The sequence below is a fragment of the Eulemur rufifrons genome, chromosome 7, assembly GCF_041146395.1.
Source record: "Eulemur rufifrons isolate Redbay chromosome 7, OSU_ERuf_1, whole genome shotgun sequence".
Classification (NCBI taxonomy): domain Eukaryota; kingdom Metazoa; phylum Chordata; class Mammalia; order Primates; family Lemuridae; genus Eulemur; species Eulemur rufifrons.
Window position 1 is genome coordinate 220,048,010 of NC_090989.1, and position 19,067 is coordinate 220,067,076.

The window sequence follows — 19,067 nt, forward strand, 5'->3', positions numbered from 1 at the left end:
AGGATCACCTCACTGTATAAACAACAGAAAGAGAAATCTCCAACTGTATCAATCTAACTATTAGAAGGGTTTCAAAGTTAAAATTTAAGCTTTTATTACCCAGAAATAACTTTCTAATGAAATGACACTTCTAGAAAAGCATGAGTAATCACTCCAATTATTTATTTTAAAAATAAGCAAATAATAAGCAGAATGATATTAGTTGGAAAATATGAACAGTTTAATAAAGCAAAGGAAACACAATGACAATGGAAAATTATTAATAAGATCTCAAAATGTCCCCTCTTGTATTTTCTTTCCTTGCCAGAACGACAAAAGTTTGTAAGGATCAACAGACTTGCACTTTTGACCAAGAAGGAATTTTAGAAATGTGACGCAATAGAGAAAACATCCTGTTTTTCAGTCTCAGCCATAGCAGTGAAAAATAAAATTCTGAAAAATAGAGGCATGCCACAAGATAAACACATATAAATAATCACTTTTAGACTGCCCCTAAATTATAAACAAAATGTGGCTGTAGTAGTAACTGAAATGTATTTTAAAAGTAGAGTTTGTTCTGACTAATGGGGAAAATTATGTAACATCGCTACCAAAGGAAATTAGAAAAAAGAAGTCTCTTTCTCAGGAGGCCATGGTAACTGTGAGCTGAGATCATTTGTGTGTGGTGGGACGTGGAGGAGAATAGGAAATCATTCACATTTGAAAGACTCTGGTGGATGAATGCACTTGATCTGTCCCAGATGCATTTCATTAAGAGGGAATAAACTAGCTAATATTGCCCACATCAAGTTCATTTAAGATAATAGGTCAGCAGTGTTTCTCATGATCTGTCTCTTTAATAGTGTATGTTTACACCACCAAAGTATCTAAAATGAAAAAGACAGAAAATGCCAAATGTTAAAGAAGATATGAAATCACCAGAGATCTCTTTTATGTTGCTGGTGCTGGTGGGAGTATAAATTAGTACAATCATGCTGAAAATCTAGCTGGCAGTTGAAAAGTTGAACAAACAAATGTTTGCAACTCAGTAATTCCACTCCTAGGTTTATATGGTCAACAGAAATGTGTATATATGTTCTTCAAAGAATGTGCCACCTAGCCTCTGGTATTTTGTTATTATGGCAGTCCTAACAAACTAATACACATGTCTACTTACTAAGTACCAAAAGAAATAGGTAGCATTGTAGAAATACCAATTTGCCCTGAAATTAAATTCTTAATGCAGAAAATGTAAGAGCCTATACAAAAAATGGCCTTTGAGGAAATGTCCCCTCATGGCCTTTTCTCCACCTCTCTAAATCTAGTTCGGGTCATCTATTGCCACCATGCAATGCTCTCTGCTGTTCTAAGCCACTCTGGCTCCCTTCTCTGGTTCTCTTGAGCACCTGTATCCTAGATCCTAGATCCTAGATCCTAGACCACATCCTAGATCACTGAAAACAATGTATTTTGCATCAGACCTTGTTATTATTCTAAACCCTGTATTTAAAACGAAGATGAATATAACTGTCTATTGGAAGCTGGCATAAAGGGAAGGCAGACAGGGTCCCCCTGCCTGCTCACTCAATCTGCCACTCATCTTGCCCAGCCACTCACGCCCACAGTGACACCTGGACACCACTGCACGGCTCTTTGATTTCTTTTCTTTCTTTCTTTTCTCTTTTTTTTTTTTTTTTTGATACATTGGAAACCATTCAGCTTTATTTATTAAAACAAATTAAGTTGACATATAGTCTGAATAAAGCATTTCAAAATCCATTGCAAGTATACTGGTAAAAATACACATTATAAACACTCAATTCTGGTTCTTCTGATACTACGATCTATTGAAAGATTGGGATTTAAACTCCCTGATTTGTATCACACTTCATTATTATTTTAAGCTATCCTCACAAGACAGTAAGTCTCATAGGAGAACTGAGTTTGAATTGAATCAGAACCTTCCTCTCAGTCTGAGCATCTAAGAAGACAGACTACGTAAGGCGTGAAGTTCTGCCTGGAGTTGGTACGGTTTTGGCTTCATGGTGAACCCATAAGTAGGCGTCAGGTCAAGCTCAGCACTGGGGCACTTTTTCAGCTTGAGCTGTTGCAGAACAGCAGTGATGACAATGAATATCTCATTTCGTGCAACATCTTCTCCCAGACATTTCCGGACTCCCATTCCAAATATCAAAACTTTCTCAACAAGGCTTTTATTCAGTTCTCTGTTTTCATTTAGAAATCTCTCAGGTCTAAATAAGTTGGGCATATCCCAAATAGTTCTGCATAAAATAGAGACAAAGAACATTTAAAAAATCATTTTATCATTTTATAATTTTTGCTATTTTGCCAACTTTTCCACAATAATTTTATTTTGAAGGAAATATTTTAAGTTTGTAATATCCTTTATAAATTTTATATATAAACATATATATATATAAAGTAGGTGTGTATATATGTAAAGTATGTATACACATATATGTATATATAATTATGGTGACATGACTTTATATACATAATTATTATGGATATATATGTTACTTTTTCCTTCAATATTGGACAAACTTGGCTATCATAAATATCTAATGTAATTATACTTAATTTTCACTAAAATGGCTTCTGATTCATTAAATAGTGAATAAAATACTTGGCAATTTATTCCATTTTTATTTTAATTTAAGAGATACACAAAATTCTCACAGAAATATTCTGAAATTGTGAAATAAATAAAAAGTAATAAATATTCTGTTTTGTTTTAAACAAAATAAATGAGAATGACGAGACTGTTTGAGCCACATCTCTCACTATGGTATAAATATGTTTAGGAAATGGTCTTTGTACAACATCACGGAGAGGAGCCGGGTCTCCCAAAAGCAGCTCTGATTGAGAGGTTGCCCGCGGTTCCCAAATTACTGAGTGTTTGGTTCTCTCTCCTACCTCCATCTTTTGTTACATGAACCATATTTGGCTTGTCGGTGAAAACTAATGCCAGCATGTTTTCTAATACACCGTAAACCACATGCCAGGGACCGACTTGCCTTCACAAAGAACTGGGCCTCTTTATGTGTAGGTGTCACTTTCTCTCTAGAAGGAAAACTGGTTTCTCTCTATACCCGAGGTCACAGACCTACACAGTCCTCCAATAAATTTTGCTTTGCTTTCATAATATTTTCAATATTATTAGTTGTTGCTAATCTTTTTTGTTTTTTGTTTTTTTTTTTTTTTTTGAGACAGAGTCTTGCTTTGTTGCCCGGGCTAGAGTGAGTGCAGTGGCGTCAGCCTAGCTCACAGCAACCTCAAACTCCTGGGCTCAAGCAATCCTTCTGCCTCAGCCTCCCGAGTAGCTGGGACTACAGGCATGCGCCACCATGCCTGGCTAATTTTTTCTATATATATTTTAGTTGGCCAGATAATTTCTTTCTATTTTTTTAGTAGAGACGGGGTCTCGCTCTTGCTCAGGCTGGTCTCGAACTCCTGACCTCGAGCGATCTACCGGCATCCGCCTCCCAGAGTGCTAGGATTACAGGCGTGAGCCACCGCACCCGGCCTGTTGTTGCTGATCTTTAAAAATCAGATTTCATTTGAAAATTTGCATTTCCAAGTTCTGTTTTGTAATTGTAAAAGCTGACAACATTGGGACAATGTCCTTGCCAACAGTTCACTGGGCTGAGTTACATGCAGCATATGACCCTCTCCAAATGCTTCACTGAGTGTAATTCATTCATTTTTGGTATTCTCCATTGCTCAGTAGGTGCTTGAATTTGTGACCTCTACTTTACATTAAACATGAATATTTCCCCGTAATACAAAGTCTTGAATTACACTCATTTACCTTAAACAAGTGCCTCCATACAAATAGTATTTCTTTAGTAGCACCTGTGTTAACTTAGCTTGCTTGAACATTACTCAATAATGCATATGATCACAAGTTCTTAGGATACTAGAATACTTAGGATTATACTAAGTGAGAACAAATGCCATTCAATTTACACTGACTGTATTGCTTCTTACGATGGGTATAGAAGTGCTTAGTTTTATTCAGTACAATCAGTGGGTATTTGAACTATCTGAGCATTTCTTTCTCTGTAAAATGGGGATCTGATAACACCATTGCACAGTGTTACTGTGGAGGCTCAGGGGGGATACTTCAAGATTTTGTGCCTGGGGCACAGTAGGGGTCTATAAATATTAGCTGGAATCATTATTCTACCACCATGGCCACTGTCATTATCCTCCCTTTCATTGCTTGGGGTATACCTTCATCTCAGCCCTTCCTTTTACAGCTAATATAAGTGCGTCTCTAAGTTCATGTTATTCAACAAGTATTTACTGAGGACAAATTATGTGCCAGGCAGTAATCTACATGCCAAGGTAGAAGAAAAAAAAAAAAACGCAACCATAAAATTAAAAAAAAAAAAAAATCCCTGCGTGGTGGCTTACATTTCAGTGGGGGATTTCAGACTGCATTTCAAATATCAACTGGTCATTAACAGTGACAAAGAAGCCCAGAAAGTCCTTGGCACACACCTTTCCTAATGAGCCACTTATGACATTGGATTTGCCCTGAATTGAATTTTTCCTAAATTTATATTAAGATATCACCCTTCTCACTATAGACACACAGAGAAAACTGAATTTCTTTCCAACTTTTTTCCAAGAGAAATAGGAATGAATTTTAGTTAAGAAGAATATAAATCTTTCCCAGATCAATAAATTGTAAACAAACAACCACTCAAGCAAATTTTATCTGAAGATGAATTTTAACAACTTACTCATCATGGTTTACTTGATACATGTTAATAAAGATGCAAGTTTTCCTGGGAATGAAATAGCCATTCAGAGTAGTGTCTGCTGTAGTACTGGGAAAGCAAAATACAGCATTACAAGACAGCCTGTAAATTCAAATAACACATTTCTAAACTGCCTCCCACAACTGACAGACTATATTTCTTTTTGTCTTTTTACTATAATATTACATCTTTGTAAATCCTCATTCTTTCATTAATTAAAACAATTTCCACCTCTTGTCAAATTAATAATTTAATATTTTTCTCACATGTATTAAACATATTGTGCAGTTAATATATTCAAGGCATTTCTATGAGCTAAAACTGTCACTAGAAAATTATCTCATTATTTTTATGACAGAGTAAGTAGCAGATCAAATTACATCAGGAAACTATTAAGGAAATTATTAAGCACTCTGTATGTACTCAATGTGTTAATGTGTACTTTCAATAGATTGGGAAAACAAATGTCACATCTCTTATTAATAGTTATTGGCAAAAAGAAAATGGAATTGAAACAAGGAAATATAAACTTTGATCACTGTTTTAAGTGAAATGTTAGGCACATCTTGCATTTACTCTATGACTTCATTTTCTAGCTGTGAAGTGAAGGTGCTGGTTGTGTTGGGTGATCTCTAAGTTTCTTCTAGAGTTAATGTTTTATTTTTCTAAGTCTCATACTTGAACTCCTTCTGAAAATTGTTCACTTTTCCCCTTTATAGCTCTGTAATTATGCCTGAGTTAGAATAAATCCTGTTATGTTTCCATGTAGCACTCCCTTTCTCGCTAGTTTGCCCTCACACTCACTTCTTTACAGTAGGAGGAGCAGAGCATTTCCATTTAATGAGTTTGACAGAAGGCAGTGGACCCATTGGTCTTGGCCGCTTCTGGGTTCTCTCTTCAGATTAGCCAATCTGTAATAAAGACATATCTCATCTACAATCACCAATGGGCTGAACTTAGAGGAACAGATTTTGTCCTTCCAGCAGAGACCTGAATTTGTCCAACCCAGCCAGAGACTGGGTGGAGGAGTATGTCTACTTCAAGTGAGAAGTATTGGCAAGTCTACTTGATCTAGCTCTAAGCCACATTGTGAAAACTAGCTCTTATCATTAAGAAAGCTACTAATCGAATCCCTATCTGATCTATGTCTATTATGTAGCTGGTACTTACCTTTGGCAAATAATATGAATATTATTAATTGAGTGTCCTCAAAACCCAACAAGGCGGAAGGCCAAACAAGCAATAGGCCTAATTTCTGGAAGGATTATTTCCTCTCATGCCTAGGTGCTTGACTATCTCAGCACATTCCTGTCCACACCCTCTCTGTGCATTTAGCTGCTCAGATTCTACTCAAATAAGGAGTTACATGCTGCTATTTTATGAAAGTGTGGTATATAGAACCTTATTTCACTAACATTGAAATACAAGAGTAAATTGAAGGGTTTCTTTACCTATTTATATGTTCCTAAAACTTTGTGTATAAAAGTGGCTTTTTACACAATTTTTAAGAAACATATATGTAATAAATATTTATTATGGTACTGTTTGGTCCTGTGTGTGCGTGTCTATGCATATGTATATGTGTTATATGTAATAGCAAACTTGGGCTGCTTTTAGCTATGATTATTTCATTTAGTTTATTTTAATTCACCTTATTTTACCACATTGATATTTAACATATTGATATCTGCAACAATAAACTTGCAGGTGTAGTAGAATAGATCAGTCCCAAACAATGCAAAAAGGCTTTCTTGTGTGCATAAAAATTCTTGGGTTATATCACAATGTTCTTATTGGTCAATGCACTTGTTCTTTTAGTTTTAAATATTAGTTTATTTCTTTACTTTTAATAATGCAATGAATACCTCTGTCCTAATATATATTTCTCCCTAACAATTAGACCCTCAGATGAGTGTTCAGGGCCCTAATTTAGATGATCTCTTTTATTCCAAATCATGCCCATAAACTTGGCAGAGCCTCTGTGTTCCTGAGTATTTAGCAGAGGTGTAGATCATATCTTTTATGAAGCAACCAAAGCCACCTTATAAAAGTCATTGGGACAGAAGAGTTGCTTCTTTAAATGTAGGAGTTTTTTTTTTTTTTTAAAAAAAAAAAAAAAAACCTTAAAGACGAAATCTGCTTTAACTGAAAGAGGATTTGACGCAGAAGCTAGAAGAAAAGGGATCATTGTGAAAAGATAAATATCGTGTGTGAAAAAAAGAGAACTAAAGAGACAAAACACTGGGAACTGGCTGTCTGGCCTTGACTCTGCTTGGCCAGTGGCCTGACTCTCTGGGCCACTTCAGCTGAGGGCACTGCATGCTGTTGTGCCAATGACTAAATGATTACATCAGTTTCCCAGGGAGAGAGAAAATTTCCCACTCCTTCACCATTTAAAGGGAGGACAGAGAAAAACACTGAAAATTCTCCTTCTTAAAAAATTTTAATTGTGGGAAACAAAACAAATCAAAGTACCAGAACTTTGGTTTTCCACATACATATTTAATGAAGGCTATCTTCTTAACCTACGCTGGCATGCACTTATGCTGGAGATTATGGAGTAAATTTCAGTAAGCTTTCAAATATCTGTAAATGAGCACTCTGTTTAATCTATTTGTAACAGCATTGGCTTCCTTAGCTTGTTGTCCAGCAAAATTCTAGGCTACTGAAAATGAAGCCACACCAGGGGAAGCTAAGGCTGCTCATCAGATGAAGTTAAGTGAGTTTGTATGACATTGCATAGCCAACTTACACGATGGTTGGGTTATCTACTTGTTTGGAACTTCCATACCCTTCTCTCGATTAGTACATATAAGATGAAAGTTAATGGCGTCATAGTTTAGTGATGAAAAGTGCCCACAAAATATGCTTTCGCTCTACACACAAATTTATTAGAGGATTTCAAAATAAAAAGTAATACTAAAATAACAACATGTAATAGATTTTAAAGCACTTTAAGGTTTCCACTGTCTAAGATACCTCACTGCCCCCAGCCCACCATTGGTTGCTATTTCAGAGGAGAAGCATATGCTTACCAGTGTGGAATAGTAAATGGAAGAAAGGAGACATGTCTGAATACTTCATTTATGAAAGTTTCTGTGTAGGGTAAATTTTTCCTGTCTTCAAATCTGAGTGATCTCAGCCCAAGGTTTCTACTTTAAGGAAAAGTATTTTTTTTAATTTAATAAGAATAATGATAATTACAAGAATTACATTTTTTATCTGAAAGCATGTTACCAATTTCTTCTTGAATTTTGGCTTGAATATCTGGATAGTGTATCAAATAAAGAAAGCTCCAATACAGACATGTCGATACTGTTTCAAACCCTGAAAAAGAAACAAGAGACCAAGTTTCATGGAAAAAAAGTATTAGAAAAATTGGTATGCTCAATATTCATCACATTTGAGTGCTAAGACTTGGGGAAAAGGGATCTAAATACAACCAAAAATTAGTAGCATCACAATGAAATCATTACTATATATTAAGGTTGATTTCAAAATATAGTTGTAACCTCTCACTCGTTAGGATAACCACTATTCAAAAGAACAGAAAACAAGAAGTGTTGATGAGGATGAGGAGAAATTGAAACTGTTGGTGAAAATGTCAAATGGTGCAGCTATTATAGAAAACATTATGGAGTTTCCTCAAAAATTAAAAATAGTATTTCCATATTATGCAGCAATGCTATTTCTGAGTCCAGAAGAATTCAAAACAGGACCTTGAAGAGATATGTGCACACCCATGGTTATTACAACTTTATTTATTATAGCCAAGAGGTGAAAGCTAATATCCATTGATGGATGGATAAAGAAATTGTGATATATATGTACAATGAGATATTATTCAGTCTTTAATAAGTAGAACCTGTCACATGCTATAACATGGATAAGACTTGAGGATATTAGGCTAAGTGAAATAAGGCAGTCATTAAAGTACAAATACTACATGATTCCACTCATACGAGATTTCTAAATTAGTCAGAATCACAGAAACAGAAAATATAAAGGAGACTGCCAAGGGCTCAGAGGGAATAGGGGAAATTAGTCTTTAATGGACATGGAATTTCAGGATGAAAAAGATCTAGAGATTTGTTTCAAAACAATATGAATATACTCAATAGTACTGAACTGTATACTAATACATGTATAAGACTGTAAATTTAATGTTATATATTTATAAACACAATTAAAAATAAAATTTAAAAAATATATAGATGTAAATTTTAAGACAAGTGGAAACATTGGAAACATTGCACTTCGTAATAAACACTATTGATGTGATAATAATAAGAGCTATGACTTGCAATAATAATAATTATAAGAAGCTATTGAGCACTTACTCTGTTCCAGGAGTTCTCTCTCTCTCTCTCCCCGCCCCCACCCCGCATATGTGTGTACGTATCTACACACACACATGTTTTATAAATCATAATATAGATACGTAATATGTAAATGTGTAAATAATGACACTCATTTTATTGAGCCTCAAGAACATATGGGCCTTGCTCAAGGTGAATGAATTCATAAGAGGCAGAGCCAAAGAGTTAAACTTGAACATCTGACCATAAGTTTATATGGGCACATATTGGAGGGTTGACCAGATTCAATTTTTTTTTTTTTAACTATTAGTTTTGGTGTAACATTTTATGGTTCAGAATTCAGTCTTGAAACATGGTATCTTCATTTTTGAGATTATCTATGCATTGGCTAAGTGGTTTTCATTACTGAAAATAAAAACAAGAAACTCTGTTAACCATTATCTTTTTCTCAAGCATTACTTTAAGATTAGTACATCAACGAATTTGATTAATTCTTGAAAACCTGACACTCAGAAATGCCACATTAAAAAGGCTTCATAGACTGTTTTAATTGTAAATTCACCTCTATGGTGACGTAATGTCAAAATTAATATTATTTGTGTTTTCTACTAAATCTTACAAAAACTAGTTGCAAAAACGAGTTTTTAAATCAATATATTTGATTTCTAGATTTTCATGATGATAACAACATGGACAATGATGAATATATTTACCTCTTAATATCATGGTTATCTGAGATGGGGGCTGCAGTTAGAATCATTTTATAGATGAGAAACTTGCATCATAAAAATAGTAAAATATTTCACCAGGGTCTCACAAGGGACAAAAGTAGTACCTGAACTCAAGTCTGTGGTTCTGCAGCATTGAAACTTAACTATTTATTTATTCTCTAAATAACTTGTATCACAATATGTGCAAGAAATACACCCAGGTATAACTGCAGAAAAGAGTAAACTCCTTTTGAAACTTCTCAAGCCCAGTTTTCACATCTTTTGAACATGGTGATCTCTCATAGTGAGCCAGTATGGCTTCTATATTTCCCAACTCACAAAATTTCTAATATGACTTGATACCTCAAGAAATTATCCTAAAAGTAAGCTGTCCAGATGAAGTTGCTGACCATAGTGTCTATAGTAGAATACAGTACAATGTGACAATTTGGACCTCTATGCCAAATATATCAACTGTATTCTCTAACAAAAGCAAAAAGAACAACCCTGAATACTCCATGCAAAACACTGACTTTGCACATTGTAGAGCCATGGACATTACATCCAAGATCTAGGACTATCTGGATAAATATCAGGATTCATATTTTGATCATCACAAATTTTACTTTTTATATCAATGCTTAAGCAATCTGCTATTATCCATCTTGGTAGATTATCTAAACATGGAGTTTATACATCAAAGCTATGGGGACAACTTGATCATATCCCAAGGAGAAACTAAATAATCTCTATGGCAACTTCAAAAGTCAAATACAGGAATATAAATGTTCATAATATAGTAGAACTAATGAAACAGAACGTTGCAAATTTTATCCACTAAAATATGTGGATTTTGCCTTCTGATCAGTGGTGAATGAACAAATGTGCTTTATAACTCATTAATTTATTCTAATATTTTATTACAGCTCACTAATGAGTTATCAGGTAAATGTGGAAGTTTATGGTTTATCAATTTTCATTATTACTCTTATTTATATTAAAATACAAATTCTATCGGATATGTTTGTTTAGTAAATAAAAGCATTATATAGTAATGCATTTTACTGAATACTGTTTGTTTTACACATATTTTATCCAAACCGTTTTTTAACTGTGTTATACATGTTTAGTGGCTCCATTCTATATCTTAGTCATTTTTGTCTTCTGCCATAATTTTATATTTATTGATTACTTGATAATCTTGGCAGTATTACATATTTCTAAAATATATTCAGATATTATCTCATTGAATCAAGATGAAAATAAATTACAGTTACGTAGGAGGAATAACTTCAAGAGTTCTATTGTATAACATGGAGACTACAGTTAAAGATGATATACTGTATTTTTGAAAAATACTAAGAGTGTGGATATTAAATATTCTCACCACAAAAATGATGACTATGTGAGATCATTCATATGGTAATTAGCTAGATTCAGCCATTCCACACTGTATCCATAGTTCAAAACATTATGTTTTATGTTGTACACAATAAATATGTACAATTTTATGTCAATTAAAAAATAAATAAATAAGAAAATAAAGCTCACTTGATATATTAATCATTCTCCCACACATCCCATCTTTAGTACTCAGTGGTGTTCAGGCTTTTAAAAAATGTCCTCATGAATTCTAACATTAGTACTTACCATCATCTAGTTGGCAAAAGAAAATGCTAAGTACAGCATGATCACATTTTTATGATAAATAACCAGATTAAATAATCCATCAAATTGATGTCATGGCCAAAATAATAAAAACAGAAACATGCATGCACACATATAGGGGAAATGTATTTGCATAAGGAAAGTTAATACAAAATTAAAACAAGTACTTTTGTTTGCAAAGAAAATTCAGGAACACAAATGCATAGATCCTAGAAACAAATAAACCCAATTACCAATGAAGATGGTTTAAAGAAGAAAGGGAAAAAAATGAATTTGAAGAATACTTTAACTAAAATGAAACTGCTAAAACATCTTTGCTATTTTTTTTGTTATACTAAGAGAATTTGTATCCTGCAATCTAATATCTTACAGGACCTATAATAAATTTAATGAATAAAAATGATTTTTAAAAAATAACCATGAAATTTAAGAATCAAAGTAATATGATAGCAGTATATATTGGTCCAGTCTTTCTGAAAATGAATTCAGCAATGTGCATCAAAACTCAAGAATACTATTATTAGTTGACCCAGAAATTCTACTTCTTAACATAAGGTTGTATTTCCAAAGGAGGCAAAACTCATGTGCAAAGATGATCATCTTAGCATTAGCACAATATTCGATATCTACATTTTCTGTACAATCCTGGAGTTGCAAAATTTCAGGATGTCCACATGAGACCTGGCAACCATGGTTGGATTTTAGAAGCACAGGGCTGCATGAAAAAAGTTAGAAACATTTAGATGTAAATAACAATTATATTTACATAAATTAAAGTACTTGATAATACAAAAATATCTGTTAATATATGTCAATAAAAGCCCATTTTATAAGAATACATAAACACAATAACACTTTAAACAGATTAGGAATAAATGTCAGTGGGTTGGGTGAAGGGCCTGGGAGGGATAAAAGGTAGTAAACAAACGAGGGCAGTCGTTGCATGGACAACGATGGAAATGCACCAGGAATTGGGGGCTAATCTTCACTCGAGTCTCTGCTCCTGAGATCAAAACAAAGTTTTCTGAATGACATGGGAAGATGGCAGAATATAAAATTATTTATACAGTGTGAGACCAACTACACAAAGTAGAAGAGAAAGAGGGAAATACTCTAAACTGTAAACAGTAGATAATAATAAAAAGAAAAATCCCAACTAATCTTTATTAGCCTTACATGTTGACAAATACTCTCACATACCAGCTCCAAAGAGGTCACTCACAGTGCTTATAATTTATTTCATTGTCATTTAAGGTGGCCGTTTTGGTAGCAGCACATTTGTTGTGGCACGTATTAATCAGAGCATCGGTAATGTCTCGGATATGGTCCTGAGGAAACAAACCTTAGCACGATTATTCATCCCCAGCTACATTTTGTATCACATAGAAATCCTGTGCAGGAAAAGCCATGTCCCTATGTATCTCGAAACAAACCCCACGAGTTTAGGAATATAAAGAATATAAGTAGGTCATTTTAAGCCCTGCAACTATTTTTGACTGACAATCTTAAGAGTGTAGAATAAAAAAAAATAAGTTACCAAACTCAATTTTCTCCTTAGAATGTCTTTCAATCAATAAATAAAGAGTACCTATGTCTGTAAGCACGATTTAAAAATGTCAGGACTAAACATTAACTTATTATAGAGAGATTGCTAGGTGAACATAAGATTTTCCAAAGTCATTGGAAAAAAATTACTTTTACTGTGATCACCCTGGGGAAAGAGATGGGGTTGGGGTATTTGAGGAAGTGGGAAGCAAAGCTTATGAACTTTACAAATTCTAATACTTATTGTGCCTGATCTAGAGTCCCCATCTGGCACCTGGAAACAAATTGTCTTCTGACTCTTGTTTTTCACTGGAGGGACTCAACTCCTCATACTTCTTCATTTGCTCAATTATCCACCTCTTCATGTTTTATTTATTTTTGTCCTGCTGCCCTCTTCTCAGCAAATCCCTCCCCACACTATGAACTAAGATTTTTTCTAGTCCATATATATTTCAAGAGAGAAGTTTGCTCCTCTGTAGACCGTCAGAGTGAGCCAAAAACAATTCAATGGTTTAACAAGAAAGGTCCACTTCTGCCATCTGGAAAAACTTAATGCATGTATTATCTCAAAATTCATTTCTGTATAGCAAAGCAACTCAAGTAGGAAATGAGGGAAAATTTGAAGCTTCTTATAGAATATTCTTTATAATTAATCAAAATACTTTCTGATAAAAATATGCTGATACTTTTGGTACTTTTAAGTCTGAGACTCCGTAATCAGGTGTGAAATGGGAGAGACAAAAGAATTGGTTGATTTCTTCAAGTAACTCACCTACATATTGGTCATTTTTTATCAGGCAATTATAGATTCATAATTCAGGTATGTGCCCTGTCTACACTGAGGAAGTTTCTGCTTCTGGGGGAAATTTTTTGAGAATCAAAGAATTCAGAGCTGTTAGGGATTTTACATGAAAATTGAGTAATACTGCCCTACGATCTCACTGTCTGGACCTCAAATTTACTAATAGCTTGGGTAAGGTTTATTGTGACAAAAGAATTGAAGAATAACACAACTTTCTTGGTATTCAACGCATCTCATCATTATGTTTTGCTTCTCACCAAAACCTTGTCCTGGTATGTATTTAACTCCTTACCTTATCATATGTAGTAAGATGATCTTGTACATGTTGTGCAATAAACTGATTCAGGGCCTGATAAAACTCCCGGGGAGCATTTACAATCCGCAGTGGAAGGTAGCGGAAACATGGTATGAAATCGGCAGGATTAGCTACACTGGAGGCCTTGAGTAAGTCATCATTTGTTTTAACTACCCTAAGAAACGCCTCATCACTGTGGTCATATCTCTTGCCAAAGCAAAGGGCACAGACAACGTTGGCCACTGCACAGGTGATGGCACTTCTGGGGTCAAAGCTGCCATTCTTGGAAGTCAAGTCTACAAGGACTTTCACCAGCTCAGAAGCTTCCTCGGTGACATGTTCCTCAAGTAAGCAAGAGCAAGCGGAGGATTTTGCTTCTGCTTTAGAAAAAGTGCGTAAAGCATTAGAGGCAATTTTATTATGAAGCTTCCAACTCTCTCCATAGTTCACTGAAAAGGAAAGACTCTTTCCTTCTGCCAGGAAAGAAAATGTGTGCATGTTAGGTCTGCCTGCAAAATGCTCTCCATCCTTCAGTAGCACTTGCTTCACCATTTCCGCTCCATTCACCACCACGACAGGCACCATGCCAAGTTTGAGGAGAAAGACATCTCCGTATTTCCTCCTCATCTCCATGAACGTAAGGTAAGGATGATCTCCAAGCTGGAGAAGATTTCCTATGATGGGGAAGGATGGTGGGCCAGGAGGAGACACCTGCTTTCTGCCTTTGCTCCTGAGTGCTCTTACAAAAACAAAAACCATCACCAAAATTATAAGAGAAACGGTCAGCTCTCTGGGAGTGACTGCCAGGTTGAATACCATTTTCAGGAATAAAGTACCTAAAACAGAAAAATTAAATGTAAACTTTGTTTTTGTAGTTCACAGTGTTGACTAAATATTCTTTTCTCCCTTTAATTGTTTAGACGGAAAGTAGAGACTGTACTTAGTGGAGAGCTATTCTTAACTGACGCACTAAGAGGGTAAAATCAAATTCTTATAAAACGAATGGCATCTTTACCCCAATTCTGTTCTTTTTGCAGTTCTAACCACCAGGCCTAAATCCTGCTATGTAATTCACTGACCATAGAGGAAGGAGAGGACAACTCAACATAGAAAGTGGTGATTTGGAAAAGGATTGAGGCTGCAGAAGCTGACTCCACACTCATTAGCCGGGAGACATTAGTGCTTCTACTTAACCTCAGTGCCTCCTAGTTTTCTCATCCAAGGATCTACCTCACAGAATTGGTCACACATTCTTTTCAACAAAAATTTCCTGAACCCCTCAAAGTCAAGCACTAAAAGTACAGAGCAAAAAGTCACAGAAAAATGAGGAAACCATAACAGATACACAAAAGTAATATTACAAAGTAGAATGTGCTATAAGAGAATTGGGTGCAGAGTGGTCTACCATTGCTTGAGGATCAAATTAGATCATTATTTAAAAAGAGTACTTGGTAAATTACACGCCTTTTTTTAGTAGATCTCTAATTGGCTGTTGGCCTACCCTGTCTGTCCTTGGACTTTCCAGGCTGTTCATTATGGTGACTTTCTAAGCTATCTTTCTGCTTAGCTTAAAAAGTCACCCTAAGAATATGTGGTTGACCCACGAATGAGCCACTAGCCCAAGATGAATCTTCCTTAGAAGTAGGAAACGGGACTGTGGAAGATTATCCTCTCTTTGGGTGGCTAGATCTATAAAATTTAAGTTCTGAAGGTATGATCTGGAGGAGTTTCACCCATTAGGTGGACCTGAGAAACCATAAAAGGAACTCTGAGAAATACACAAAGTATAATGGAAAACAAATAAAAGATAAAAGGAGGACTTAAGAGCTTATGTTCACTACTTCTAGTACCTTCAGGAGACCCAGGTGCACTCTTGTCCTTAGGTTGAAGTCTTTCTCCCTTAAACTAGCTAGAATTGGTTTTTGTTACTTGCAACCAAGAGAGTCCTAACTAAAAAAAAAAATTAAAAAATAAGAAATGCTTATATACATACAGAATATTTTTGTGAGCTATTGCATATATAACTATATGGTAACTATAGAGGGAACATAAACATTTCTCTTAGAAGAAAATACAACTAAACTCTTCACACTTCTCAAATTACTTACAGAGACAAATAACATTGATGGGCAGTATACTAATTGGCTAGGATAAATGTCCAGCTCTCTTTAATTTTTGAAAAGACAACACTTGATTTCTTCTGAGCTTTAAATAAAATGTATCTTAATAAACTGAAAGTCATTCTCACAAACAGCAATGAATTTGTTTTCCTGTTCAAATGAGAATGACAGGGTGGTAAAAGCCATTGCACTTTGTTCTCACATAAAAAGCACCCAAAGTCAAAGGAGTGTTTCTCTTAAAGTTCTTACTCAGCATAAACAGCTCCCACTCTTAATATGCAAACACCTTGTCACTTGCCTTATCTGATTGTTTCTAAATTTCACCGATAAAATATGGCTAGCTACACTAACTTGGTTGGCACTGTATTCTAAGAAATAAACTTTGGAGTTAAAATGAGAGATCAGCTTCTTTTGGGAGAGGGGAGTATCTAATAGGTATTTAAACTAAAAAGAAAAAACTGAGCACCTAATCAATGCAGCAGCTACAATTTGCAAAACTTCCTTATTTCTCTCTGTTCAGAAAACAGAGTGAGGACGTCTTTGTGTTTCACGTTTTGCAGAGTGCTGATTTTATAAAATCTCTCCCGTTCATAATAATTACTACCATGTATCAGATACAGCACTAAGCAAAGTCTGCACTGTCTTTCAAAACTCGCATTTCTGGGAGGTAATAAATCACCCTGCTATGGAGAGGCTAGGAGAGATAAAGTAATTTTTCCCCATTTGTTTCCCATTTTTTTGAACTTAATAATGAATTACCAGTTAGTTACCTCTAGTGCTTGCTTTTTTATAAAATTCAGTTTCTCTTGGGCATATACCAAAAAAATTCCAGTTTGCACATGGACAATAACCAGCTGCATTTCCAAAGCAAAGTAGTGAGTAGGTGAAAGGTGTATGGGGCTACAAGAACACAAGACTCAGAAAGATGACTCTTTCCCTCCTTCCTCTTCCTCTACTGAGCTGTGAGACTTCTGTCAATTTACAATCTCTCTTGACCTCAGTTTCCTCATCTATAAAATAGTCAATCAGAGGAGAAGATTTCTAAGGCCAGCTCCAGCCTTCAACAATCAAAGCTAGAAGAAAAAGCAGAACAGAAGCCAAGTGTGATGTACGTGGTTAATTGCCCGATGCGACTATTTTGCCAGAGTCACCAGAACAGGTAATAAATATTTCATCAGCAAATGTAACTGTGTGATCACCCTGGATTCTTTTGCAGCCTGGGCCCTTCTCGTTCCTTTTATCAAATTCTCTTTGGCAGTTTACCAGGCTCAGATGCATTGCCAACTTTCCTAGAAACTTTCTTGGAAAACTCTGAAGGCTCACTCTGTTCCTAGTGTTTTCAGAGTCAACTCAGTCTGAGGACAGAGGAGATAAGTCTCCCTAAAGATGGGCTGCTACGCCACTGAGGATTCAAAGTGAATCCTAATCAATTTAGAAAAGAGCTCGGTCAGAAGAATGTATATCTAGGTTGAAGGTTTCTGTCCTGATTCCAAAGCCTGGACGCACACATTAGACCTTCTGCAGGAGCTGTGAAACAACAGCAATGTCCACATGGATGAATGAAATAAAAATCTCTAAGGGAAGATGAATTTTTTCTCAAGCGTCTCAATGTGACTAAGGGCCATTTCAGGTTGAAGACCTTTTTTAAGGGAAAATAACTTGCCAGGGTGATCATCCAAAAGTCCCAATGACTCCACTCAGCCCAATGACAATGAGGCTTGCAAGGCTCACCTGTGCCCGGATAGCCTACTGGTCAGTGCGAGAAATCTGGTGGAGGAATCTAAAGACAGAAACAGGAACAGTCTCTGTCACAGCAACAGTGGGTCCTGGAACCTCCCCTGCAGAAAAAGCCCTGGAGAGAGAAGGACATCCTGCCCTGGAAGACAGGGGCGGGGTGGACCTTGGACCTGTGTGGGGAGGAGTTTGGAGCTGAAACTTGGTATTTGCTAGCAGGAGGGAGGGATGGAGAGGTTTCTGTGGCCAGGATTGGGTCTGGGAAGCTGTGGAATTCCACTGTGAGTGGAGCCAGAGAGATGACATCTGAAGCAAAGGGGTTCTGGAAGAGGAAGTCGGATGGAAATTTATCTTGGAAGCAAGCACGGAAAAAGGCAAATGGAAAGACGGAATCATTTTTAAATTGCTGGTTACAAGCAGAGGTAAGGTTGGAAGATATAACCAAGGAGCAGGGGAAGAAGAAAAGGCAGAAGTGTTGCAGAGACGTTACTTTGCTGTGAGTCTCAAACTCCCCCTCACCAAAGTGCTGCAGAACTTCGGCACCAGGAAAGTGCGCACTGTTCTCGGGGCTCTCAGCAAGCGCAGGGCAGGAAGATGAAGGAAACAAAAAATTAAGGGGTCTGCTTTCTCAGGTGGGTTTGGTAAATTTCTCTGAGATTCTTTAGCAACCAGGCAGATCTGTACTTCCACAACGGGAACAGTTAACTTCTGTGAGTAATATTCACAGCTTTTGATTTGAGAAAGTATTCCTATCTGGGCCAAGGCACTTTTCCCAATCTGAATAAATGCCAGTGTTTCTACCTAACATGAGTTTTTCTATGCAACTAGGTAAATGACTTGTGGATTTTAGCCATCTTCCTTTCAGGGATCCTGTAACTTATTACATAATAGACTTTTTAAAAAAAGCTTTAGAGTTTCTGGCTCCGTAGATATTTGAGGTTTCAAGGTCAGATTTAATGCCATTGCCCAAGAATGACCATGTGTGGGAAGTACTTTCTCACATAGGCAAGAAGGCAAGCCCCCAAAGTGAAGGCTGAACCTAATAACCTCAAGGGTAACCTTCAGGCCATAAGCTACAATGCCATGTTCAACCATACGGATTTCT

At 35.9% G+C, this 19,067-nt stretch overlaps 1 protein-coding gene across 1 annotated transcript; it reads right to left on the minus strand.

Annotated features, from left to right (window-relative positions):
• Positions 1-211: 211 nt before the first annotated feature.
• On the minus strand, positions 212-18,114 carry LOC138388355 (cytochrome P450 1A1-like). Its single transcript, XM_069476387.1, is given in 8 exon segments — positions 212-2,261; positions 4,752-4,838; positions 7,805-7,917; positions 8,002-8,096; positions 12,667-12,700; positions 12,702-12,794; positions 14,106-14,944; positions 17,960-18,114. Coding segments are annotated over 7 exon segments (1,572 nt in total). The 5' UTR covers positions 14,928-14,944; positions 17,960-18,114; the 3' UTR covers positions 212-1,933.
• Positions 18,115-19,067: the final 953 nt, after the last annotated feature.